Source organism: Lytechinus pictus, chromosome 12 (genome assembly GCF_037042905.1).
Source record: "Lytechinus pictus isolate F3 Inbred chromosome 12, Lp3.0, whole genome shotgun sequence".
Taxonomy (NCBI): Eukaryota; Metazoa; Echinodermata; class Echinoidea; order Temnopleuroida; family Toxopneustidae; genus Lytechinus; species Lytechinus pictus.
Window position 1 is genome coordinate 9,432,696 of NC_087256.1, and position 26,147 is coordinate 9,458,842.

Sequence of the window (26,147 nt, forward strand, 5' to 3'; positions counted from 1 at the left end):
TTTCTCATGTTCATTTTGTTTCTTAAAGGACAAGTACCACTGACAAGTACACCCCAACAAAAAGTTGATTTGAATAAAAAGAGAAAAATCAAATAAGCATAACACTGAAAGTTTCATCAGAATCGGGTGTAAAATAAGAAAGTTATGACATCTTTAAATTTCGCTTAATTTCACAAAATAGTGATATGCACAATACGGTCCGTATGCAAATGAGGGAACTGATGACATCACTCACTCACTATTTCTTTTGCGTTTCATCATATGAAATATGAAATATTCTAATTTTCTCTTCATTGTCTTGTGAAACAAAGTTTTATTTCTCCCTTAACATTTGGAATTACCATTATTTAACTTGTTATGGTTCAGTCAAGTTTTTCAAATCTGTTGAAATTGAAATATTGCATAATTCAAACAATAAAAAAAAAAATAGTGAATGAGCAGATGAGGGACATCATCGATTCCCTCATTTGCATGTAACTAAATTGTGCATATCTGATAACTATTTTTTTAAACATAAGCGAAACTTTAAAATGTCATAAATTTTCAGCATTATGCTTGTCTGATTTTTCTATATTGATTCAAATCAACATTTTTTGGGGGTGGACTTGACCTTTAACTAACTAATGATTGATATTTTATAGCTTTATGTGTTAAGCATTCATTTGATTATTCGTTTATAGAATTATCTGTTTACTCATTTTCCATTTTCTATTTAGCCAATCATTTCTTGAAAAGGGTCCTACGATGCGGGAAACATTAACGATTTGTTTAAATCATTATTATAAAGAAATTTCTTCGAACGAAAAACGACTCCCACTTACGATTAGCGAAAGCTTTCGAAGACAACCTATAACGTTTGACGTACTTTCGGTGCATGAAATGCGTTTGTTGAACATTCTGCTATATTTTGGCATTCGCGGCCTTGCAAAACTTTCGCAAAACGTTTGTTAGCTCCGTGGAAAAGTGAATGATGAAAAACATGTTATGTTTATTTGAGGTTCAAATTAACTAAGAATACTACTATACCAATTTGGATGACTGTAAGCCTTCATTTGAGAGTGAAGGCCAAATTGGTTTCAAATCGTAGGCAATCGTACGACTGCCAAAACTTAATTACGACTAGATATTTAATTTGCTTTTATTCTAGTAAAGATACTGGCATCATCACAGATTCAAACATAAAAATTGTATGATGATTTAGAACTTTACGCGGTAAGATGTCCTGTCTCAAATATTTGCCTCAAATTTTACTCGTTTTTATTCGAGAATCTGGTCGCGGACCAATCGTAAGGTATGCGATGACCTCGCTGCTCGATTCTGGAACAGTCTGAAGTTGAAAGGGTGTCAATTTGTATTTGCTATTCTTTCACTCATGAATCGACCATTGGATGCTCGACGCCTTATCAGGATAGCCGCTTATTTGATTCGATTTATTAAGGTTAACTTATTTTACGTTTTTGGTGAAGCGTCGTGGTGTAGCGAATCGGACTCTCGCCTTGTAATCAGAGGGTCATGTGTTCGAATCCCACTGCAGCCTAGCGTAAAAATGGCAAGGCGTCAATCCACTCTTTGCCACTCTGCATCCAGGTGTTAAATTGATAGCCGATATGATGTGAAAGCCTATGTAATATGCCTAGCAATTGAGACTAATAGAATTCTTGTTGGAATGCTCCACAGTGAGTGGAGAAAATGCACATTTTGTGTGCGGGCAAGCCAGTCCGATGACCGGGTAATAATAATTGCAATGTAAAGTGCTTAGAAACAGAATGCTATAAACGCTATATAAATGTAACTATTATTAGTATTTTCAATTATTGAGTTATGATATATCAAAGATCAACACTAGTTGGTCTCCGTTTTTTTTTATAGTTCCACTATTAACTTTCAAAATCATCGATCACTTTCATATCGGATGTCAAATCTTCCCGAATAACTTGCCTTATGATAACTTACGGACTTATACAACTTTTCAAATGATAATATCCCTTTTAAACCAGGAAGGGGTGGATTGTAATGGACATGGAACTCACTGCGCAGGAACCATCGGGTCTAATGTCTATGGGATTGCTAGAAAAGCCGAATTGGTTGGGGTTCGAGTTCTCAACTGTCTGGGTAGCGGACTGACCACACAGATCATGAATGGTATGTACGTTCATTCTTTCCTTCCTTGTTTTTGCCTGTTTTGAAAGCTTTGGTTCATACTCTATCCATGTGTAAACCTAAGCAATTAAAGAAGGATTTATTCTCTTAGTATCATGGAACCGGATTTACCTTTTTAAATAGAGGTTTGATCAAACTGAATAGATTGGTGAAATAATAAGAGAAAAGGCTTTTCAGGGTGCAACTATTACTTCAGTCATGTTTGAATTTTCCCATCGCATTAAGCTTAGAACATTTATATTTTTGATGAGTATGAAGCAGATCATCACCGATGGTGAAGTTGATGAGTAGATTATCACTTCCGAGGTGAACTCGATGCAACTATCTTTTCCGAAGCAAATCTGAGGAAAGCGTGATCATCCGGGTCGTAGAAGAATCCGTATGTGTTACAAATCACTATCATGAGCATATCAACCCTATATTTAAAAGAGTTGGGGCGGAAGGAGGGGTGATGGAGGGGCGTTGAGATCATGTGTTGCGATAATTGATATTATATCCTACATAGATTGAATCCTGTATAGTGATTGGTTCATCATGTGACCAAATATATTTCAACTATGATGAAGGTGACGTCACACCTCGATTGGACTGGCAAAACTACTATATTTCCCTCGGGGCTTCGCCAATCGGGAAAAATAGTAATTGCCAGACCAACCTCGGATAAATAATTCCACTATACTTTCTCAAAGCCTGATTTATTTGTTTATTGTAATGTCTATTGGTTTCTCGCGACAAAGGTCTTGATTGGGTACAAAAGAACGCAAAGAAACCAGCAGTAGCATCCATGTCGCTTGGAGGTGGTGTATCTCCGTTGCTGGATGGGGCGGTGTCTTCGCTCATTAAAAGTGGAGTATTAGTGACCGTTTCGGCGGGAAACGATGACCACGATGCTTGCAATAATTCGCCAGCCCGAGTCCAAGAAGTAAGTAACAATAATGATAATAATAATGATAATGATGATTGGATTGATATAGCGCTTTTCCAGAGGATACAAAGCAGTGTTATCGGTGAAAACACAATATTAATATAGTTCAATTAAACTCTAATTCATTTGGTCAAAGTGCAGACCCCTGGGAGCAGGGAGGATGGGGTGTTAATGTGCTTGTATACATCTAAAGAAGGTTACCCCATGACGTCACCATATTCAGACATGGTTCCAAGTCGGAGTAAAACTACACGCTGTTAGTGGAATATGTAGAAAAGGTATTGGTATTGCGGTTTAAAACGGCATGGTAGAGATTTGGGATGATGTGAGACTGTGGTAAAATAAATTTCGTTAACACAAACAGAGAAAAGAAAACCAAGAAATTAGTTCCCCCACGAGATAAATAAAGGGGGTGGGGGATAGTAAAGAGAATATGGTGAAACACTCTATCCTTTTAGATATGTCAAATTATACCGCAAAATAAGATTTTTTCTTTCTGGTATTTTTTTTTTTTTTTGGGGGGGGGGTGGCAATTGTTCTTTTTTTTCTTTACAAAGAAATTATAATTTTCAAGCTGACAAAATATTCAGAAAATCATCTATATGATATCTCACCATTTTCCAGTAATGTCAGTATGTTCTACCCCCTTAATATATATATTTGACTCATTTGACACTGTTGGTATCATACGTATTTTATGTTATTATTAAACATCACTATCCTGATCATCATTATCATATCACGTTATTGGATTCATTATCAACACAGGCTGTCACTGTTGGTGCTACAGATAGATCAGATATACGGGCTTACTTCTCCAACTACGGCACTTGTCTTGATATCTTTGCCCCCGGTGTTGACATTACCAGTACCTGGTACACGGAACCTACGGCTACCAACACAATAAGCGGAACATCCATGTCATGTCCACATGTAGCTGGTGAGTATATACTATTTCTGTTTCCCTCTTGTGTGCTTTAATGATCAGCTTTAAAACCAGAAATTATGGTGGGTTTTTATTTGTAAAAAAAAAAACTAGGAATATAGAAAATATCATTATCTTTGGAATGTGGGGAGCATTTCATCAACATTTTTGGCCGACAAGTTGTCATATCTGACATCTTTCCTAGATTTTGAGTGACCACTGGGAGGCACTGTTACTATGGTAATTGTCGGATAAAAAGGTACTTGTCGGATAAACGTCTGACATGTCCTTTCCCCTGATCGCATATATATATCAGCAATCATCAAAGTATACAAACAATACAAATAAGAATAAAAACGTAAAGAGGGAAAAAAGCGTCAGATCAAGTTTCAAGTTTGTATCACCAGGGACACGGAACTGGGTAGACCGGAGGGGCTGCAGCCCCTTTTTTCGTCAACTACCTTGGATTAATAAAGCATGACAAATGTCATTGATAAAATAAGGCTTCAATACGTGTTCTAAAATTCACATTTAAAATTACTTGCAAAATTTTCCTGCTGGGTTACGTCACAGACATTCCCTCCTCCTTCTCCTCTCCTTGGTGTTCATAACAATTTAAAGTGCGAAGTTTACTTAAAAAACGACGAATTTATATTCGATCACTATGCTCCCTTTCATTTAATGGGAACGTTCTCTTTCTTGTGTCCATGGTGTCTCGGAAATGTTCCTGTGTGGCGACCGGGGGGGGGGGAGTTGTAACTGAGCCCAAACTGTCAGCCCATATTCTTTCAAAAATAAAAATATACAGGTTGCGAGCCCTGATCAATGTCTCCAGTTCGTTAGTATTATCATAGAAATGAAAAATGAAATAATATACAAGTCATGGAAGTATTCGTATTCTCTAACGCCATGTGATTCAGAGTCAAATAAAAGATATTGAACTTGTAATTTAAACCTAGATTGCAAAGCTTGGTGTTTACTATTTAATTGATATCTTACTCTTTATGGATTGAATCAACTGATAGTTTGGTATGGTTTTATCCACCATTAAAATGCATAAATATAAATAAAATGTACATTATATGATCAAAATATAAATGCTTATAATTATGTTACAATAGTCATGATAGTGCCTAACCCTAACGATGAACGTAATACAAAATATAGAAGATATATTATTCATATCGCAGGGATAATCCGTTTCATATCGGCTCTACATCTGTTCTTCCCAATTAAGGGTCCCTGATTACTTTACGTTTTTGTCATTAATTAGGAGCGGCAGCCATAGCACTTGGAAACGACGACAACCTGACTCCAAGTGCTCTTAAGAGCAAGATCTTGGATGATGCAACAACTGATGTAGTTGGTGACCCCCAATCAGGGTCACCAAATCTTCTGCTTTACATACCGTGAATGGATCTGCGCCTGCGGTTATCAATTGCACACATTTAAATAAACTATATTGAGCAGCATTTCGAAAGGAATCACTTATACTGACAGTCTTATCAAGTTTAATGCTTACTTCAACTCCCTTTCATTGAATAAATCTACATTAAAAATAATATTGATTTTACTTAGGTGACCATAACTTCTTTTACTCTCAATTATCTCATGATTAATATATTTCCAAGTAGTTCATATAAATCTATTATGTTATATTTTGAATTGATTTCATTTCCTAAAGGGAAACAAGAATGCAGGAAATCTGATCATTTCAGTACTCTGGTTTTTTTTTAATCAAAATAAGTGTTATTCTATATAATAAAGTACTCCGCACTGAATTTTGAATACAAAATAATTTTGACCGCCTTTTCTTATAATTTTTTAAATCACTAACACATGTATTTCCATGTGATAAACCACGGAAAACATCATAATTATGTAAGGTAGGAGTGGCAATCATGATGCATTATTATTATTTGAGCAAGCGAATTTGAGGAAGAATCAAAGTCATTGTTTCCCGCCAAAACGATCACCAGGTGGGTGTTTCATAAAGCTGTTCGTAAGTTAAGAGCGACTTTAAGAACGATTGGTGATCCTTTCTTATGGCGAATGGTATTCATTAGCGATGGTTTTGCGCGTAAGAAAGGATCACCAGTCGTTCTTAAAGTCGCTCTTAACTTACGAACAGCTTTATGAAACACCCACCAGAACTCTATGGCCCGTATTCTGAATTATGGCTTATCTTAGTCCATTGGTCTAACTCTGTGCTAACACTATGGTCAGCCGAAAATGACACAATATTTGTTCACATTGTTTGTTTCACAAGTTTACTTTGCTATTTCGTCATGCCTTAATGATGGAAAATACAATTGGAACTTCCTGACAGTTATGAATAATTTGTATATCAATTAAATTAGTTTATTAGATTACCTGGTAAAAGGAACTTTGCACTGTTAGAGATTTGTGTCACATTTTGGTTATCCATAGTATAACCATAACTTAAAGTCCACCCCAACAAAAAGTGGATTTGAATAAAAAGAGAAAAATCCAACAAGCACAACACAGAAAATTTCATCAAAATCGGATGTAAAATAAGAAAGTTATGACATTTTTTTATTTCGCTTAATTTCACAAAATAGTTATATTCACATCCTGGTCAGTATGCAAATGAGGGAACTAATGACATCACTCACTCCCTATTATTTTGTATTTTATTATATGACATATTCTAATTTTCTCCTAATTGTCCTGTGAAACAAAGTTTTATTTCGCCCGGAACATGTGGAATTACCATTGTTTAACATTTTATATTTCAGTCAAGTTGGTCTTTATTGTCAAATCTGTCAAAATTGAAATATTGTATAATTCAAACAAAAAACAAAAGAAATAATGAGTGAGGAACATCATCGATTCTCTCATTTGCATGTGACTAAATTGTGCATATAGCTATTTTGTGAAAAATAAGCGAAACCTTAAAATGTCATAACTTTCTTATTTTACATCCGATTTTGATGAAATTTTCAGCATTATGCTTGCCCGATTTTTCTCTATTGATTCAAATCAACATTTTTCTGAGGTGGACTTGACCTTTAAAAGCAGAATTTGTGGTAAACTCGAGTTCAGAAGAAGGGCACATTAGTTGATGACGTCAAGGGGGCGGAACTTGCTTTCGCAATATATTTTATTAAGAGAGTTGGTCTGATCTCAATATTGATACATCAACACCTGTCCATTGGTCATAATAAAGTCTTAAGAAAATCGTTCTTTTTCACCATTTTCACTCTGATTTACATTATAAATGACTTATATAGCTTTGGTATATTTCCACAAATTTATTAGAATAATTCAAAATAAAAAGAAAATACTACAAATGTTTATTGTGAAAAACTTGAAATGCACGATTCTTAAACCTATGAGCCTGAACAATTTTAAGATGTAAGGTTAAGAATCAATTTTCAGACCCAGTGTATGGTATGGACATATTTTATATTTCAATATGTTAGGTACTGTATAATGGTTATCCTACCGAAAATCATATTGTTCATTTTACTGAATGAATGAAATGAAGATTGATACAAAAATACACCTGTAGGCCTTAAGTAATTACGAAGTAGTTTGATATTTAATTGAGAACATTGTATCATTATATCAAATTTCAGTGCGTCTTTTATATAAACTCACACAAGCGGATGCAAAAGGAAATAACAATAATATAACACAAATTGGTTGTTTATAGGAATTGTTATTGTAATCTTATATCTACTTTGTATTGGTTTTAGGTAATATTTTTTCATTGGCTCAGTTTTGGGGGTATTGCAGTTGTACAATTCACAGAGCAAAACAATGTCGGTGGAATACAGGTCCTTTTTTTATTTTACCTTCCTAAGAATTTTCCTCCTCTGCGATTAGGTTTTTTGACGTAAGATATATCACTTATTCAAACAAATTAACAAAATAAATGGTTATCAATATTTCGGAGATTTTATTGAATACTTATTGATTACTAAAATTATGATGAATACTGTAATATTATACTTTAAAAAAGTAAAACCAAGACATTTATTTTCCAAGGTACATCTTTCCTGCCTAGGTAAGAGTAGTGAGTAATGATTCCAGTTAGCTAAATTTATTTAGAATCCCCCCAACAACAACATAACAACGTGCATATATACAGTATATAATTTTATGTTTAGATACCATATTATATTTCAAGTCATTATGTTTGTCGAAATGTGAATATCGAAACTTAGCTATCATGATTTTGGAAACAACTGATGTGTTAAAAATATATTAAACACCACAAACCCCAAAAATCATTCTATGATAGTTGAAGAATTGAGTTTCACTGCATCAGTTCGCCATGATCGGTCGAAGTCAGATACTGATTTCAATAAAATTTCGAATCTCGAAGCACGAATCAGAATGATTCGGTTAAAAATGAAGAATTATGAGAGAAAGAGAGACGGAGATGTGTGGGTGTGTGTGTGAGGGAGAGAATGGGTGGGGGTGGATGTAGGTGTGTGTGAGAGAGAACGCCTTGCATCATTTCCCTACTCAACGCACATCAGGATAGTGTATATCAAAACCCTTACTTAAGAGAGATAAATTAGTTCTTACTGGATTTTCATGAAACACTGCCCTGAACATGTAGAAGGAACGAAACCATTTATGTCTAACCCAAATTTTTTTTTCAATATTTTTTTTCAAACTGCCGAGCTGAGTTTGACTTGAAACATTAATTCAATCTTACATCAAATAAAGATAAGGCTGAGGAGCAAGAAACCTATCCATGTTTAGGTATCAATGTCCATAATTCGTTTCTTCTGGGTTTCCTCCTGACACAGTCCAGTCCACCAGTCATGGAAGTTTGGATGTTCATCCTGCCATGTATACTCGCCAGGTCTCAAAGACTTCTTGAGCAACGTCATGATAATGTAACACAACCTATCCCCAGTCTGGATACGAGTTGTCAGCATCGTAGAAGATTTCTCCACTCGACCGACTCTCCGCCATGCAAAGTATTCAAGGTACAGTTCATCGTTGCGATCCAGGAGATTGATGTAATCTACAAACTCCTGGACCGTCTTGAAGTCGTCAAAGTGGATGAAAGAATGAGGCGGCGCAAGACGTTCGTAATCTTTCTTCGGAGGTCCGTAGACTATTGGAACAGAACCTGTGAGAAGTGCATTGTACCAGAACTTTTCCGTGATGTACTCTGGACATTGGCTATTCTCCAAGGCGAGGTTGAATTTGTACTCCGATTGGATGGAATAACAGCCATTCGTGTAGCGAAGGCACTGCAAGCGTCCGCAAAGACCAAATGTATCAATGTCCAAGTACTTCTCCAACTCGTGTACAAATCTTGTCCTTCCCCAGCTGGTGTGATTGCAGTTAGATGACGCCCAATACATTAGTTTCTTCTTTCGAAGAACCATAGGACTTTTTTCTGAGTTGTGGGAATCCACGTAGTAATACGCCGGAGCAATATCTACACTCGACAGGTAGCTAATTGAAATATTATATGGATTCCCGAATTCTGGAGGTGGGTACTGTTCCGGGGTATGAATAGGTGCTTCTTTTGAGTGGAAAACCCAGAGTTGTCCCTTTGGCCGAGATTCAATAACCGACTTCCAATCCCGTTTTTCTGGAATGAGAAATACGACATCGCTCTCTTGAATGTCTTCGAGTGTGTCACCAACCTTGGTTTCAAAGTGGCAGTTTGAAAATTTGCAGTAAAATTTCGTCCATCTTTTGTTCTCTTCTTTGATCATTCGTTTACACATCTTCCTACATAATTGGAGAACTTTGATGACGCATGTGTTCGGGCTTTTGTGGTTCTGCCTCTGGCTTACTGAGTTGTGTATCTTGTACAAGAGTCTGTTTTCCTGGAAAGTTACATTGTGCTTCATGCTTATCAAAGCATTTGCCAGCCATTTACTGTGCCTACCATCGTTCAGTTCCCCCTTAATCTCACGATTCGTTCTCTCAAATTTGAGGGCATCGGAACTGAGCTTGAGGTTCTTCAATATTGGAATATATTCATAATAATCATGCCTGTCGTGGGAAGTCTGAACTTTCTCCGTATCACCTGCATCTCTCTCTTGTTCATTGGCAGTCAAACTATTTTGGTTGTATTGGAAATCGGCATGCGTTTTTCTTTGAGAGTAAGCTTCAATAGTTAGATGAAGAGCGATGACAAACATGACAACTCCGAATATCTTCAGTACTGTCCGCAGGGATATTAACTTCAGCATGTTGAATGGTCGAGCGATTCGTCTTCACGTGGCTTGTTCAAGAAGAGAAGGCTTCGAGTGCTTATGATATCGTGTATATTGTCTGCAAACGGAACAAATGATACATGTTATATTAAATTAAAAATAATAATGATAGGTCAATACCATTACATTGATTCAGATGTCCCCCAATATTTCCTAATTTCCAATTACCTTAAAGCCACTAAATTCTTGATTAGAGATCGGGGAAGAAACCTGTTCTGAATTTCCCCCACTTATGTACCACTAATTGCGTAATTTGTTTATAAATGCATCTTAGATTACAACTTTTTTTATAGACAGGGCTCCATTTATCTCGCTATTGAACAACAATTGAATTGAATTGAATTATGGCGTATAATTTCCTAACGCCAGATAATGTGATAAAAAAGTCCCTTTAGTGTTTGTACATGTACTCAAAGTACATTCAGTCATTCATCGTATACAATTATCATAAAAATGAATTAAAGACATACATGTACATTAAGTTACGAGTGAGCTAGTGGTGGTTATCATGGAAGGCGTAATTAGGCTTATACATGTATAAAAATTCAGCGATGTGTAAATCATTGTTGACCCACTTAACATTTTTAAAGATTGAACATGAAACTACGGCAGGAATGGCTTCACAGTGAACTTGGTAGGTTGATAAATGCACGTAAGTTCACAAACTGCATTATAAACCCAGACATAAAGCATTCGAGGTAATATTGATTCTTTGGACTAGGTTCGATGATGAAAAGAATTATATCGATCGTTATCCTTTCGCAATGAAGACCTCTGTGAAGTTAAGACGGAGTAAGATCAATAAAGCCGTGCTAGCTGTGCTAACTCGAATGATGTTTCTGAGTTGACCATTGTATACTCTCGATATATTTACGTGTTTTCTGCTTAATACACAACATATACATGTACAGTACACATTTTTACTTGAATGTACGTTATTTCCATGTTTTTATAAAAAGTCAATCTAAGATTATGATAATAATAATCAATGATAATGACGATGATAACATTTAACTATGGTCTTATTCCTCTCTTGATTCGGCATGTTACAGGAAAAACTTTTACGTGTACAAAAAACGAGGGTAAGAATACGTCCTTGCTCTCATTTCCGAATACATATTTCTAATGTCGTTTTTAGAGTGTATTACTCAGATCTATTTACGTTTTGAGTAAAGACCTATATTAATGTTTAATGAAAAATAAAAAAGTAGTTCCAAGTTTTGCATCCTGATGGGAGCTTCACCACTCTGTTTTAGAGGTATCAATTCTCCTCTTTGAGAATCTCTTTAGACCTATTGGCTGTGGTTGGTACCCTTTCAACAAAACACTGCAGAAAAAAGTACGTGGTTGGTAGCCTAATAGACCAAACAAATTCAACGCAAAACATGAATCATACTCACTCAATGAAGGGCTGATGAATTTGAATGATGAACTTCTTCTTGGTTATCTGATTTCGTAAGTTCCCAAGCTAATGGTGGTCGTTACATGTCAAACTGGAGATTATTCTGTGATCGATGGTAGAGTATAGCGTATAAGCCGATTTGAAGACACCATATCAAGGAAAGAAAAAAAATCTTATGATTTGACAAAAATGATGGCAAATTGGAACGAAGATAGATGAGGAATGTGGGTTTGATTACTAAAATATATGAAGAAAAAAAATGTCAGTGGTAATAAATACAACAGTCAAATAAGTTATGGCGATAAAAAAAAACACATACAAGAAGAAGATATGTATGAAGGCGTAGAAGAACATGTAGAAAAGGAAGAAAAAGGAAGTAGGCCCTGGAAGTAGGGGTGTGGGAATAGATCGATTTTTTTTTCACTAAAAATGAAAAGAAAGACATTACAACCATAAAAAACTAAGTGCTCTAAAATGCTAACCTGGGGGGGGGGGGGGCTGGGGCAGGATCATTCTACTATCTGACTATTATACTGTTTGATAAATGGTATCCGATTGGGCTAGACATTTTTCATGCATATATTACGTAAATGTTGAGTCACGTCAATGGCTGTAAGAAACTCGATTTCTGTAGAAATATATTCTCATAGGCTTACTATTTTGAAGGGTTGAATAAACAGTATTGTGTCTCTTGCTCGCCACCGGGACTCTTCGCCCCCCCCCCTCCTCTGACAGTACACCACATTCTTTCCTTCCATTTTCATAAATGAGATAAAGGTAAAATACAATGAATTGTAAATATGAAACTTATCTCCATATGGATACAGTCGATTGTATCTGTGTATGCTATGCAACCCTGGTCAATCTTATTCTACCTCGAACTCCCTAGTTATACTTTATTTGAATCTTATTCGGTACCAAGGGCGGAAATCTCTCTCCAACAAAGGTAGGGGACCTGGGGCTGAAAAATTTGACAAGCAAAAAAAAAAAAAAAAAAAAAAGGTTACCACCCAAAAAGTAAGGTCATCTCGTCCAAAATACATGTTTCATTCGATTTTGAATGATGTATTTCTTTCCATCATAAAAGACCAAAAATAGTAGGGGACATTTGATATTGTGTCCCCTAATATTTTGGCTAGGGGGACGCGTCCCCTGTATCCCCCTGGGATTTCCGCCCATGTTTGGTACAGGAAAGGGTCACCAGTCGTAAGTAAGATCACGCGTATAACTTCCAATCAGCTTCATGAAACGGCCCCAGGGTCATCTCTAGCTCTCATGCAAGAAATAAATTGAAATTGGATTGTTAACCTACTCACTCTTTTATTTTCTTTTAACCCTTTTACAGGGGATCCTTTATTGAACATAATAGCATCTTATGTACACAGTATTGTTTCATTTCAAAACATCAAAAGATTTTCACAATATCTGATCCATGGTATTTTACAATATGTAGAGATTCTAGGTGAACGTATATATTTTATGTATCAAAACACAATAAGACAATCAAAATACGACAAAATACACTTAATATACTCGGGCAATTCACATTTCGACAACCACAACATTGATATAGGCTAGATGTCTATTTTAGTTCATATCTGCTCAAAACAATTTGCAATATACCTTCGTCTTTAGATCAATTTATCCCGTGCTGTCGCTTCACTTTCAGGTTTGTGCAATATCTTTTGATGTATTACAATAAATGATACTAGTATCACTGTGTAATTGCGATATTCGTTCATAGTTTGTGACGATTTTACAAGAAAAGCAGCAGTATATAGCAATTAATCGTTATAAAACAAAAATCATAACGGCTCAACGCTTCAACTTCAGTGATTATTATTATCAGCATATTCCTATAAGATGGTATAATATGCACGATTTAAAAAATATTGATAAGTGATTATAATACAAGAATAATACTAGTAGATATAATATTCAAGATGAATAACGTATGGCAGCAGCTCTCTATTGTGAATAAATCAAATACGTTGTATAAGATTGGGCTTTAAATCAGGCCCATTTCTCTTTAATAACTAATCGCAAAACTGAAAAGAGAAATTAAGGCAGTGTATAAATGGTCTGATAAAACCCTCTCGAAACATACTAAACAAACTTAATACTACCAACCTATGGTTTCCATATCACATTCAACTCCTTTTGTCTTAAAAAAAAGATCAATTTCAGAACAAAATCTAAAATCTAGTGCCTGAATATTGAATATTTGAGCAGAATCTGAAAAACTTGATAATAATATACAAGCCCAAGTAGATTTGGATCATATTCAGTTTGAATAGTTTGTTTTAGAGTGTATTATATATGAATTTGTAGTGAATATAAAATATCTCTTCTTACGTACATAAATTTAAATCTTTTATTTCTACAACTAAGATCGAATAGCTACATTTCCATGATATACAATTTCATAATGAAAGCAGTGGTCGATGATATCAGTCCACGAAATTATTTTGTTTCTCCCTTGTTCGTAGAACCCATGTCTTAATTCTATATCGTTTAGATAAAATTAAACTGAGGTCAAATAAAAAGGTAAATTAATAATAATAATAATAATGATAATATGAAAATCTATCCTAGAGACTGAACTCTGGAAAATAAAAGTGTAGAAAGGGGTGCATCACCCCTCAAAAGGGTCAAAGAGTCGCAGAAATTTAAGAGTGAAAAGCGTTATAATTCCTCGGATTTTCCCACATCTCAGCCTTTGTATTTCAAAGTGCCACCCTTTTTTCATACACCCCATATTATATCCTAAACCAATGTCATACCCTGCCCCATATTTTAAATGCCTCAAGTCCAAAATCACACATTCCATCCCATTTCCTTTGGCATATCCTTTACCCCATCCGATCATTCTAACCCCACATACTATACCCCATTATCCTGTACTAAAACCTTTGCCTCATATCCGGTACCGTATCCTGTACCCCATATCCTATACCACATCCTATAATCCATTGTGGCGCACTACATACTATCCAGAAATCATATACCACATGTCCTATACCCTGTCATATTTACCCCATATCCAATGACCAATATTTACTTTAACCCTTCAACTTGAACATTTTTTTAACTGAGCATTGAGTATAATTTCCTACTGCTTTTTGAAAGGTATACATTCATGTTTTAATATTATTCTCAATGATAAAGGAAGAGATTATCGGAGATCAGTTCCCTTTAGGGTCATAACTGAGATATCAGTTCGATAAGGTCCAAGAGCTTTATACGCGATAAAGGTTCCCTATACAGGCATTTCTCTCCTATATCTTTAAGATCATCGTTTCCTAAGTCATATCCCATAATGTAAATGAGTTGTCCAATCTGATACACATCACTCGCTCGGGTCGTCGCTGCGTTGTCAAATATCAATTCTGGTGCGTAGTGGATCGACAACGGATCCTCTTCATAATAATCTCTCTCGGTCTGCCCAAAGTCGTAGATCGCGGACAGGAGCGTCGTCGATGCATTACCCAGATCGATAAGGTACCCACTGAATAAGTCGTGGTCGGATTGTTTGACGATTACATTATCACCCTTGATGTCATTGTGCAAGATGTCCATCGAGTGTAAGGCCTTCAAGGCAGAAAGGATATCAAGCATCACTGTCTTTGCGTGGTGGATGCTGACGTGTTCCTCTTGCGTCCATGTATTCAGAGTCCTCACCTTATACGTGCTATCATCACCTAGAAACTCCATTGCAATGGCAGTATTATTCCCGAGACTACCGACCCCGTACATGCGCGGAAATACGCCGGTGCCGGCGAAGAGTCTGATGAGGCGCGCTTCGAGGATGATCTCCTGCCGACGTACTTCGTAGTCGTCAGCGGTCGCGTGCAATATCTTCATCGCCACGGTCTTTCCTTGTCGTCCACGCTTCTGCCGGTAAGCGAAAACTCTCCCGAAGGCCCCTCCGCCAAGAGTGATGACAGAATTGGTCTTGTCAACGATAGGTTCGTATTTCTCGGCAATATTCACTTTCGCTAGGGGTGTAGTCTTTCTGAGTAATGCGAAATGAATTTCATTTAGGTCTTTGAACTGACAGTCCGCTGTGTCTTTCAAAAGTCTGAAATAAGAAATATTAATAAGTGCATGTTTCAATGAAGCAGGACTGAAAAGCACACACGGAATTTAATAAAAAATAAATTCAACTGAATACTTAATGAAGCTCATTTCAAATTTATATGCAATTAAGTGTTTCTGTTTGTTTGACCGATTGATTGATTTTATACAATTAATTCGAATAACTATTCGTTTAAGTTTTGGCAAAGGTTGCCACAGGAAAAATAATATCTGTTGACTTCTTCCTAATTGGGAATCACTTAGAACACACACTGACCGTTAGTTTGGAAAGCCTCATTTTCATTTAATTTCATATATTTATTTTCCGACATAATACAAATAAACCATGCAATAAATACACACTACTACTACTACTACTACTACTACTACTACTACTACTACTACTACTACTACTACTACTACTTCTTCTTCTTTTTTCTTCTTCTGCTACTATTACTACTACTACTACTACTAATAATAATAATTATTTCATACCTGATGAGTTCTCGTTCCAATTTTTCCTTTGCTTTAGTGGCTTCATGCCAGGAAACCTCTAGGAACCTATTGTGAAGTAGATATAACAGTATAATGTGACTACATAATTTATATTGAAACTATTTTTAAGGATAGGACAATGAAGCATCACTAAAATAGAATCGGGGGTTCATTTTCTTAGGATTGCCTTGTCGAAGAAATTATACCTATTAAAAACAAGCGAATTAAAAAAAAACAATACATACATGCAATCCTACACATTTTTAAAATTCTATCATCTGCCAAAAAGAAGCAGAACGCTCATCGAGCATCTATATCATTATTGATTTTAAAATGAATAAAAGTGTTACGATCATTCGATGGTCTGCCGGAGTTTGGAAGTCGCAAAGAATTGTATGACATGATCCATAATACTCACTCGTTGTCTTCTTCCTTTTCTTGTACTTTCAGAAGAGCTTCTTCAAGATCGGTCTTGTATTTAGAATTCTCTTCCTTCAGGGGAAATCAGGACAAGAAAATAACGATTAAGTTACGTTAATATCGGAGACTTTAACTAAAACGATTCTGTTGAAAATTCGGAAAAAGTTTTTATTTTTGCAGAGCTCTTTACGAGTATCAGTGCATGTCATTGAGGAAGTATGTATGAAGGAAACCATACCAAGTCATTTTGTGAGGCAATTCCCTGAACCAACTACAATCTGATAATTCCATTCTTTTGCATCATGATGTGATGGTTCATTCTTACCCCTACATTCCATTGAACTAAAGAACTACATGTGTTACTACCCACCACTGTTGTTATTAGAGAGTTTTCGCAGTTACCAAGAGAAATGATTCTAGAACATATTAAATGCTTTAAAACTACCCGTCAAATCACAATAAACAGCTGAGAGGTCTTTGTCGAAAATTGGATCGTCGTAAAATTCGAAGCTGACGAAAAATTGCAAATATATCGTTAGTCCAGAGTCAATGAAGAAACTGCTGTCTTGATTCACCAAATTCCGACAAAGACTGCTTTGTCATGAAGGGATATTGACAATAGATTATGTACATTCCAGAAAGCGTCTGCGTAGTGTTGCGAAATAAAAATCCTTATTATTTCAACTAGTACGACACTCTAATGAACACCAGTGATGATTGATATTGAAGACAATGACGACGATGATAACAATGATAATAATATTTTTAAAATGATATGATAACAATGATTATAATGGTAATGATTAAAATAATACAATTACCGTCATCATAAAGTAGTATTAGTGACAATTATAATATACACTAGAAAATTTATCCTTAAAATAAAATAAGTTCCTGCAGCAGAGTCTCGAGAACACCTGTAATCTTACCAGTTGGTGTATGTAACATTACAAATTTCCTTAAATAAAACACCCTTTTCCCCTTTTTAAACAGACCTGTTCTGTTAAATTGCAGAAAATTCCTGTCTTATGAATTTACAGAATGATTCTGTTATTGCTTTCTGCAAAATCTTTTTTTTGTTTTCTGTAAAATCATGGTTTTTTAACAGTGTATAGGGGGATAAAACAAAAAACATACATTGAAATACGGAAATACAATAAAAAATCATACTATATAAGCTTACGAAAGAGTAGTAATTCCTTTCGCGAATAACAAATATAAGTAATTCCGTCTTTGTAGTGCTACTTTAATCGGACAAAGGAAATTACATTGTCACACAAATTGAAAAGAAATATTAAATAGGGAATGATTTTTACCTCCAGGGTGACAAGCATTTCCCTCATCCTGACAAGCATATCTGACATCCGTTTGATCTTCTTCTCAACTTCTCGCTGTTAAATGAAATTGGAAAAACAACAACATCCTTATTATCATTCAGGTAGACTCAAATACACTTCACATTCAACATAAATTACTGCATAGGCATATTTGTTATTTTTTCGTGTTTGAAAGTTGTCTGTATATTTTTCTTTGTTAATTTCTGTATCAAGTTGATCTGTAAATGTTTTCCTTCGAGACTATGTTTATCCTTAATTGCTATTTCGATTGTTAAATTTTCTTGCATATATATATATATATATATATATATATATATATATATGTGTGTGTGTGAAATAATACATGTACAACAGCTTTGGCAACTCTTTTTATTTCAAATATTGTGAAAGAAATGAATGAAGAGAACAATGGTAGGCGTAGCTTAAATCAAGGTTCCCCAGAGCTATCTGCCCTTTGCCTAACATTGTTCTCTTCATCCATTTCTTTCACAATATATATATCTTAATATTTTAAATTTATTGAAAAAATCGTATATTTTCGTAGTTTATGGTCACGGACTTTCTGAAGAACAGTAGGAAAGATATAGCGAGTTTAGCGTGTGACATAAACATGATGAAGAAATGAAATGAAATTCATTAACACGTCATAAATGTGGTACCACATAAATATGAAGTACAAAGTATAAAAATGCAATGAATCGTTGATTAATAAAAAAGATTGTGAAGTGATTATACATCCAAGGGATGAGAAAATAATACTAGTATTTAAAGGACAAGTCCTTCCCAACACAAAATTGATTTGAATAAAAAGAGAAAATCCAACAAGCATAAAACTGAAAATTTCATCAAAATCGGAGGTAAAATAAGAAAGTTATGACATTTTAAAGTTTTGCTTAATTAAAAAAAACAATTATATGCACATCCAAGTCAGTATGCAAATTAGAAGAATGATGACTTCATCCACTCACTATTTCTTTTGTATTTCATTATATGAAATATGGCTTATTCTAATTTTCTCCTCATTGTCAAGTGAAACAACGATTAAATCCCCCTTGAACATGTGGAATTAGCATTGTTTAATACTATGTGGTTCAGTCAAGTTGGTCCATATTGTCAATTCTGTAAAAAATGAAATATTGCATAATTCAAACAATAAAAAACAAAATAAATAGTGAGTGAAGGACATAATTGACTATCTCATTTGATTGTCACTGAATTGTGCATATCACTGTTTTGTGAAAAATAAGCGAAACTTTAAAATGTCATAACTTTCTTATTTTACATCCGATTTTGACGGAATTTTCAGCGTTATTCTAGTTTGATTTTTCTCTATTTATTCAAATCAACATTTTTCTGGGGTGGACTTGGCCTTTAAAGAAAGATTACCCCCCATTTTAATGCTCATCTACCTATTATTATTATTATTACCTTTTCACGTTCGAACTTGTTTGCTCTGTGAAACTCGCGTTCCCACTTCCTTCTCAAAACCCCGGTCCTCTTCCTTTCCTCTCGGAGTCTGTTCTCCAGCTTCACTGCGTACCCCCGAAAATCGGAAAAGTTTCCCATTGTTTTCTTGACACGGCATAAGATGGGGTCTTTCCCGCGTCGCTCGGCAGCTTTTCGGAAAGCATCTTCCCTCGCCAGCTCCAGAGATATCTTTGTTTCGGTTAAAATCTTCTGTCGAAGTTCGTTCTCCCTATGGCTTGATGCACCCTACATTGCGAAAGACAAAGTGCACAAAAATAATGCCTTAATACTGCTTTCGAATCCCAAGCATAATATATGAATCATTTTTATGAAAATACATTCTACACGCATCTAAATAATGTTAGTAGGATAATATTAATGCACAGATTTATGGGACTTATTAATCGATTCAATTATGGAACGGGTGTGAAAGGCGGGGCACATGGGTGTGTGTGTTTGTGTTTATGGTTGCAAGTGCTTGGGTTGGGGAGGTGTTGTAAAAAATGGCATGTAATGGTAGACGCCATTAAGATTTTTATGTTAGGATGGCGTCTATCATAGCCTAAATATGATCTTTATTGAACAATAAATCCGATGAAAAGGAATAAAGACGAAAGACTGGAGACGGATGGAGGAGAGGAAGATAAAGAGGGAGAGAGAGAGAGAGAGGGGAAGAGATAGAGGAGAAAGGGGGAGAGAGTGGAGGAGGGAAAGGGGAGGGGTTGATGGTGTATATAAGACCATTATTTAGTGGGGGTGCGTGAGGATGAGCTTGTTTGCATTTGGGATTTGAGTCTGATGTGGGTGTGGGTGCTAGTGTGTGTGTGTGTACATGGTGTGGGAAGGTATATTTTTGGTTTGATGGTTGTGAACTCGTCTGGGTGTGTGAGGATGTGTGTGAGGGAGTATTTGTGAGAGAGGTAGGGTGTTTGTGCATGCGGATGGGGTGGAAGGGTGGGTGTGCGTGTGTGTGTGTGAAGTGGGTGTAAGCATTTATTTTCTAATGTTATTGTTTGATTTTAAGCCTAATTATGAGTGATGACTTTAACACGACGTTATTTGTAAGAAATGATACCATTATGACTGTGTTATAATTATGATGCATGTTTATATTGTTATTGAAAGATGAAATATGATATATGTTTTTGTTTTGATAGAATGAATTAAAAGATTATTAAAATGTATCTTGGGCAAGGATAGGTAAGTGTGTTTTGGATAAAAATGTATTGCTTTGAAAAAAAAAATTAAAGGGAGTTTAAAGTTGTTTGTTAGGGTCAGCGAGAGACGAGAGAGAGAATGAAAAGAAAGAGAAATATATATATATATATAGAGAGAGAGAGAGGGGGAGAGTATAGTAGAGATGATAAAGAAGTGGAGAGAGATATTGCACGAGAGAGAAGAGGGGGATAAAGAGAGAAAGGTAAAGCACGGGGTAAATATAGGTAGGGGTTAGAAATATTTGGTGTACCAACCTCGCAAAACATCATTCTTACATCTTTGTTAATATGTCCACTTGACTGGTTGATTGTAAAGACTTGTCGGCAATATTCCTAATCATACGAGAACAAAAACGAAAAAAGAAATGTATTCATAATCAAAATTATTCACATGTGCAGAATGCCAATGCCCATAGATATCTTAAATATTCTAATTCATAATACAACCCAGAATAAATATATTTATTCGATTATTTAATTCCACACAAGTTTATGTATCAATTACCTACAATTTGGTTTCAGTCACTGCACTATTTGCGTAAGATATGTAGGAGCCCCGGAAAGAAGGGAATTCCTGTTTTTCTGTTACTCGAATCTAAATGATTTAAACATATCGACCCAAGAGGAATATATTTTCAATCTTTGACCATGTTGACGCTTAAACATGTAAAAGGTAATTCCTTTTTTTTTTACTCTTGAAGAAATTGACGTTGGACTGTTAAGACATTGTCACAAAGCGATTATGGCCACTGTTGATTATAATGTATTTTGCAAGGCTTTGGAATTTATCCACTTGCTTAAATAATTGAATTGCACACAAATAATGAATATTTTGACCCGATCATCTCATTTTGGGGGAAATCATTCGAATGTAACGATGGTAGTTAAAGAGTATTCCTTGACAATGTATCTTACCTTAATGTTGTCCCTAACTCACATGAAGGGAACTTGATTTTTTTTTACTAAAATTACATAAGAAAAACTTTCAAAGAAAAAAATGATAAAATTCACATTTCCAACAACATTTTATTTCACGTATATCGAAGTATGTCTCAAAATCTTGTTGCTTGAAATTCGACGAAATGTGTTGATTCATTTCTCACATTGAGTATACAAATAATCATAGAATACAAAGCAAGTCAAAGATTTTTGCATAAGCAACCCATTTCGAAAAAAAAAATGTTTATTGAGGTTTCATGCTTAAAGGTCAAGTCCACCCCAGAAAAATGTTGATTTGAATGAATAGAGAAAAATCTAACGAGCATAACGCTGAAAGCTTCATCAAAATCGGATGTAAAATAAGAAAGTTATGACATTTTAAAGTTTCGCATATTTTTCTCAAAACAGTTATATGCACAACTCAGTGATATGCAAATGCGAGAGTCAATGATGTCCATCACTCACTATTTCTTTTGTTTTTTATTGTTTGAATTGTACAATATATCAATTTATACAGAATTGACAATAATGTAAAACTTGACTGAACTACATAACAATGTTAATTCCACAAGTTCAGGGAGGAATAAAGCTCGATTTCAAATGACATGGGGGAGAAAATCAGAATATTTCATATTTCAGATAATAAAATACAAAAGAAATAGTGAGTGCGTGATGTCATCAGTCCCCTCATTTGCATACTGGCCAGGATGTGCATATAACTGTTGTGTGAAATTAAGCGAAACTTTAAAATGTCATAACTTTCTTATTTTACATCCGATTTTGATGAAATTTTCAGTGTTATGATTGTTGGATTTTTTTCTTTTTATTCAAATCAACTTTTTGTCGGGGTGGACTTGTCCTTTAAGATAACGACTATACGTCTGAGGAACAACTCAACCGATAATTACGACTATTCAAGTGAAATAAGCATATTTGGTCTTCCAATTGTTTTGAGGGAGTTGTTGGTATCATTACGCTGCAGCCATTTGCAGCTGTATCCCCGTTCGAGAACTTAGGCTTACAAAATATTTTTGTTACTTGATTCCACCAAAAGACGTATATAAAATAGGGAATAATAAGACTAGCTAGGTTCAGGCCAAGTTTTATGTGAGGCCTAGGCATAGAGGAATCGCTTCCGGTTTATAATTTCCGCTTGCTACATTTATTTTGTGCGTGATAAACAACTTTGCACATTCCAGTGAAAAACAGGTACCAGATATACAGCAATGTCTATGTACATTAATCATTTCTAACGTCACAAAAAAGTAAAAGTGGTATCAGATGGAAAGAGTTTAGAAAATAATCTAACATGCTCATTCATGTGGGGCATAATTTTACACGAATAGAAACACAGGTCCTGAAATTATGGTAAGACATTCAGCTATGAATTCCACATGAAAAAGGAAACCCACTCGCATGTCTAAGTTCATAACAAAACGATTACACTTACAGTCCGTAATATAGCCAAATGTTGTTGAATGGCATAAACTTAAACAGAGCGATTCATTTATCAGTAATTCATGTTTAACATGTATTCATCGCATAATCATTACGATTGTGGTCTGCAAATCTGTTACTAACGGTGTATACATTAAAATAAAATGGAAAATTTCTTAAAATGGAAGAGTGCCAATGACAGTAGGCATATTACAGGATACAAGACAGGTCCACAATCTCTTGGTAACGGAATTACAATGTTCTTGTGGTATCGCCAATTTCATAAGCTTCAAACAGACACTTTCACAGCCAAGTGGCTTGCATTCTACTCTAAGACAAAATATAGGCCAAGGAATAAAACCCAAAACCTCGCAATGAAATTTGAAACACTAAAGGGGAACACAAATGAAAATATTGGAAAGTATCAAGTTGTCTGTTAGTTAATGTTATGCTCTTAAACTTTACAAATAAATCATAAACATGCTTCGACTTGAAGTGATGAATGCTAGCGCGCAAGTCTCGAATAACCCCCCCCCCCCAAAAAAAAAAAAAAAAAAAAAAAAAACTATCCATTGTCAAGAACTACTGTCGGGTGATTTAGTCTAAACCAATCAGAATCGTTCAACCAATCTACTCACAAGCCTACTTCATTTACTTTATTTCATTCCTTTAACCCATTTTGTTAATCTTGTTTCCATTCTCATTTAGTTCATCTCATTTCTAGATTACTTAATCTAGCCCTTTGTATGGAATTATTTTATTACATCCCGTGACGCCAATTGAGTATAGTTATCATCGTTCTTAAGACATGTTTTCTTTTTAGCAAAACCATAAATCAGGAAATCAGGAAATATCGTAAATCTAGATTCAATGTACATAACGCGGAAAATCAAATACCGTGATTCGGAAATCCATTCCCACAAACCGTCGTATAGTATAACCTGTCACACCAGCGAAGATAACTCCAAACCGACAAAGGATATTATTCAATTACTAATGACGACCATCGGTCGGTTTGGAGTCGGTTTCATTGGTATGACTGTAACACAAAGAGGTTAGGCCTACAAGTCCTAGTCTTTGCTGTGATTAATTAGTCCATGGATTGTGGTAATGTATTCAAGAAGAAAAAGCAACGCTAATTCTTCCACCTACACGCTTTAAATCTTGGATCATTGTGGTCAATATTGACATCTCGCAGAGACAACAAAAAATGACCAATATCAAAACCATGTCATGACTCACTTTGATGCGATTGTAGTATGCAGACATTCGATTGATATCTGGCTCTGGTTTCTGCCATGCCTGGGCTCCTGGGACAGTCGTTTTCTTGAAAAGACTGTTGTTCTCCATGAGTCCGGATGGCAGTAGGTCGTCTAAAAGATCTCGAACAAGGCTAGGGATCAATAGATATCGAACGAAAAAAAAATGTTTGGATAATTATAAATACAATTAGTAACAAAAACGTTGCAGAAGAAAAAGGCTATAAGACATTTTATTCAAAATATAAATCTGGTAAGAATAAACAATCTTTAAAAATGAAGTTAAAAACACACTAGAGCAATAGCAGAGTCAAAAGTATACACTGCAGAAAAGATTTTGAACAGCGAAAATATTCTCCTTTGATTGATAACATCTTCAAAAACCAACAACAAGGTTACATATTTTGATGAAGGTTGAAAAATGTCATTAGATTTTTCAAACTGAAGTACATTTTTATAGCAGATGCGAAATACAAGACATCTTTAGATGAGTCAATGCACATCGATTCGTATGGATATAGAGTAATGGCTGTACAGTAATCGTAGGGAACTGGTATATTTTCAAGTTGCTGAATTGACTTGCGTTTGTTGATGATCTATAATATTCTTGCTGTAAATCTAATCGTTCATGTAATTCTTGGTATCCTAGTTTTCATTTTTCTTGACGTTATCAGTCTAGTTCTTCTTGTTTCAATTCTTGGCATTCATTTTAGCGCCAGATTCTGTTATTTTAGTCACAATCTTCTCATTTATTTTACATTTTTTGTTGGAACGTTTCGTCACCTGTCCTTTCTCCGTTTTCAGTTGTTTCCGTCCAAATTTGCTGATGGAAAATCACTGTCTAACTCTCGGAAGTGGACGCTTGGTGTATACACAGCCTTTCCCGGTGTATCATTTTTCTGGTTCGAAATACAGCACTAGCTGGCTTGGCAATTGGCCGTTGTTATGCATGTCCCAATACAGAAATAGGTCGACAACAAATAAAGGTGTCCTACATAATAACGAAGTGTTGATATACCGCACGTTGTGTCAATATTTCAAAGACTTTTAAACACAATTTTGTTTGACTCCGTTAAGATGCCGAAATCACTTACCTCATTGTGACGAATGCGATCGGGTTTATATATCCATGTAAATCCAAGGGTGATCTTTCGGTTACATTATCTCACATTCGACCAAGTGTCATATCCGTTGACAGTACAATCTGACACAGGATCTGATGGTTTTCATGGTGTTACTACCAACAACATGTACAAGGGCGCTGACATCGGCCCGTCCATCCTCGACTCTCGCTAGCGCACGCAAACTACTGCCGCCTTCACACCAACGAAACCTACTTCAAACCGACCCATTTCATTGCCATTGGAAATAATGTAAAAGTTTTGATCGATCCCCTGATCGTATAGAATGGGTTGGGTTAGTATGACTGCAACATCAACAAGTAGTAACTAAGGTGTGTCGTGGTGCTTTACAGGTTTGTACAAAGTATCCAGCAAAAATGAAGCGTGTTTTTCTTGATGCTTATAATGAAATACCAAAATGTTGGGAGGAAACTAGATGTTTTATAAAATAATATCCTCTCTTCAATATCAAATCAATTAAGTTTCTCCGTTATCCTAATGTGCATGCGCAGTCAGGTTTAAACTTGCTAGCTCCATGACACATTAAAGTCAACATCAAGCCAGACATTGGTACCGGTTTGTTGAACCATCAATAGTTTGATCATTAATTAATTGCGAATGTAAAAAAAAACAATGAGCAGAATATGCTATAGGTTTGAATCCTGGAAAACAGGGGAAAAAATGTGAATTGAATGAAGTTGATTAACAGCGAAATTATAATTATCTCAAAGTAAAGGTTAAGTCA

At 35.3% G+C, this 26,147-nt stretch overlaps 4 protein-coding genes across 7 annotated transcripts in view; 2 read left to right on the top strand and 2 right to left on the bottom strand.

Moving 5' to 3' along the window:
* LOC129272903 (aqualysin-1-like) overlaps nt 1–8,376 on the top strand; it is a 16,076-nt gene extending 7,700 nt beyond the window's left edge. Inside the window, exons 5-9 of the mRNA XM_064107992.1 lie at nt 1,998–2,142; nt 2,898–3,082; nt 3,854–4,025; nt 5,284–5,989; nt 6,162–8,376. Of these exons, the coding sequence (XP_063964062.1) occupies nt 1,998–2,142; nt 2,898–3,082; nt 3,854–4,025; nt 5,284–5,423 (642 nt within the window). The 3' untranslated portion in view covers nt 5,424–5,989; nt 6,162–8,376. The remainder of the gene's footprint in view (nt 1–1,997; nt 2,143–2,897; nt 3,083–3,853; nt 4,026–5,283; nt 5,990–6,161) is intronic.
* Nucleotides 1–26,147, top strand: part of LOC129273275 (aqualysin-1-like) — an 80,675-nt gene that overhangs the window by 42,479 nt on the left and 12,049 nt on the right. The window lies entirely within an intron of this gene.
* LOC129273494 (glycoprotein 3-alpha-L-fucosyltransferase A-like) lies at nt 7,102–11,877 on the bottom strand. The gene is made up of 2 exons (XM_054910534.2): nt 11,632–11,877; nt 7,102–10,289 (listed from the first exon to the last, which is right to left on the bottom strand). Exon 2 carries the CDS (start codon nt 10,205–10,207, stop codon nt 8,747–8,749), a length of 1,461 nt encoding a protein of 486 aa, XP_054766509.2. The 5' UTR covers nt 10,208–10,289; nt 11,632–11,877; the 3' UTR covers nt 7,102–8,746.
* Nucleotides 12,952–25,639, bottom strand: LOC129272905 (uncharacterized). Of its 4 annotated transcripts, none has more exons than XM_064107701.1 (8): nt 25,376–25,639; nt 24,265–24,415; nt 20,902–20,979; nt 19,391–19,675; nt 17,942–18,016; nt 16,624–16,697; nt 16,206–16,271; nt 12,952–15,714 (listed from the first exon to the last, which is right to left on the bottom strand). In XM_064107701.1, exons 1-8 carry the CDS (start codon nt 25,378–25,380, stop codon nt 14,835–14,837), a joined length of 1,614 nt encoding a protein of 537 aa, XP_063963771.1. In that variant the 5' UTR covers nt 25,381–25,639; the 3' UTR covers nt 12,952–14,834. The 4 variants fall into 4 exon arrangements, with proteins under 4 accessions (XP_063963771.1, XP_063963772.1, XP_063963774.1 ...); XM_064107702.1 differs by having other exon boundaries at nt 20,923–20,979; nt 25,376–25,570; XM_064107704.1 differs by having other exon boundaries at nt 20,923–20,979; nt 25,065–25,406.

Coding starts and splice junctions, on each gene's coding strand:
- LOC129272905 (XM_064107701.1), bottom strand. Junction 18,017..19,390: donor ACAAGTTCGAACGTGAAAAG/GTAATAATAATA, acceptor TTCATTTAACAG/CGAGAAGTTGAGAAGAAGAT. Junction 16,272..16,623: donor GAAAAGGAAGAAGACAACGA/GTGAGTATTATG, acceptor ACTTCACAATAG/GTTCCTAGAGGTTTCCTGGC.
- LOC129273494 (XM_054910534.2), bottom strand. CDS start 10,207: ATGCTGAAGTTAATATCCCTGCGGACAGTACTGAAGATATTCGGAGTT.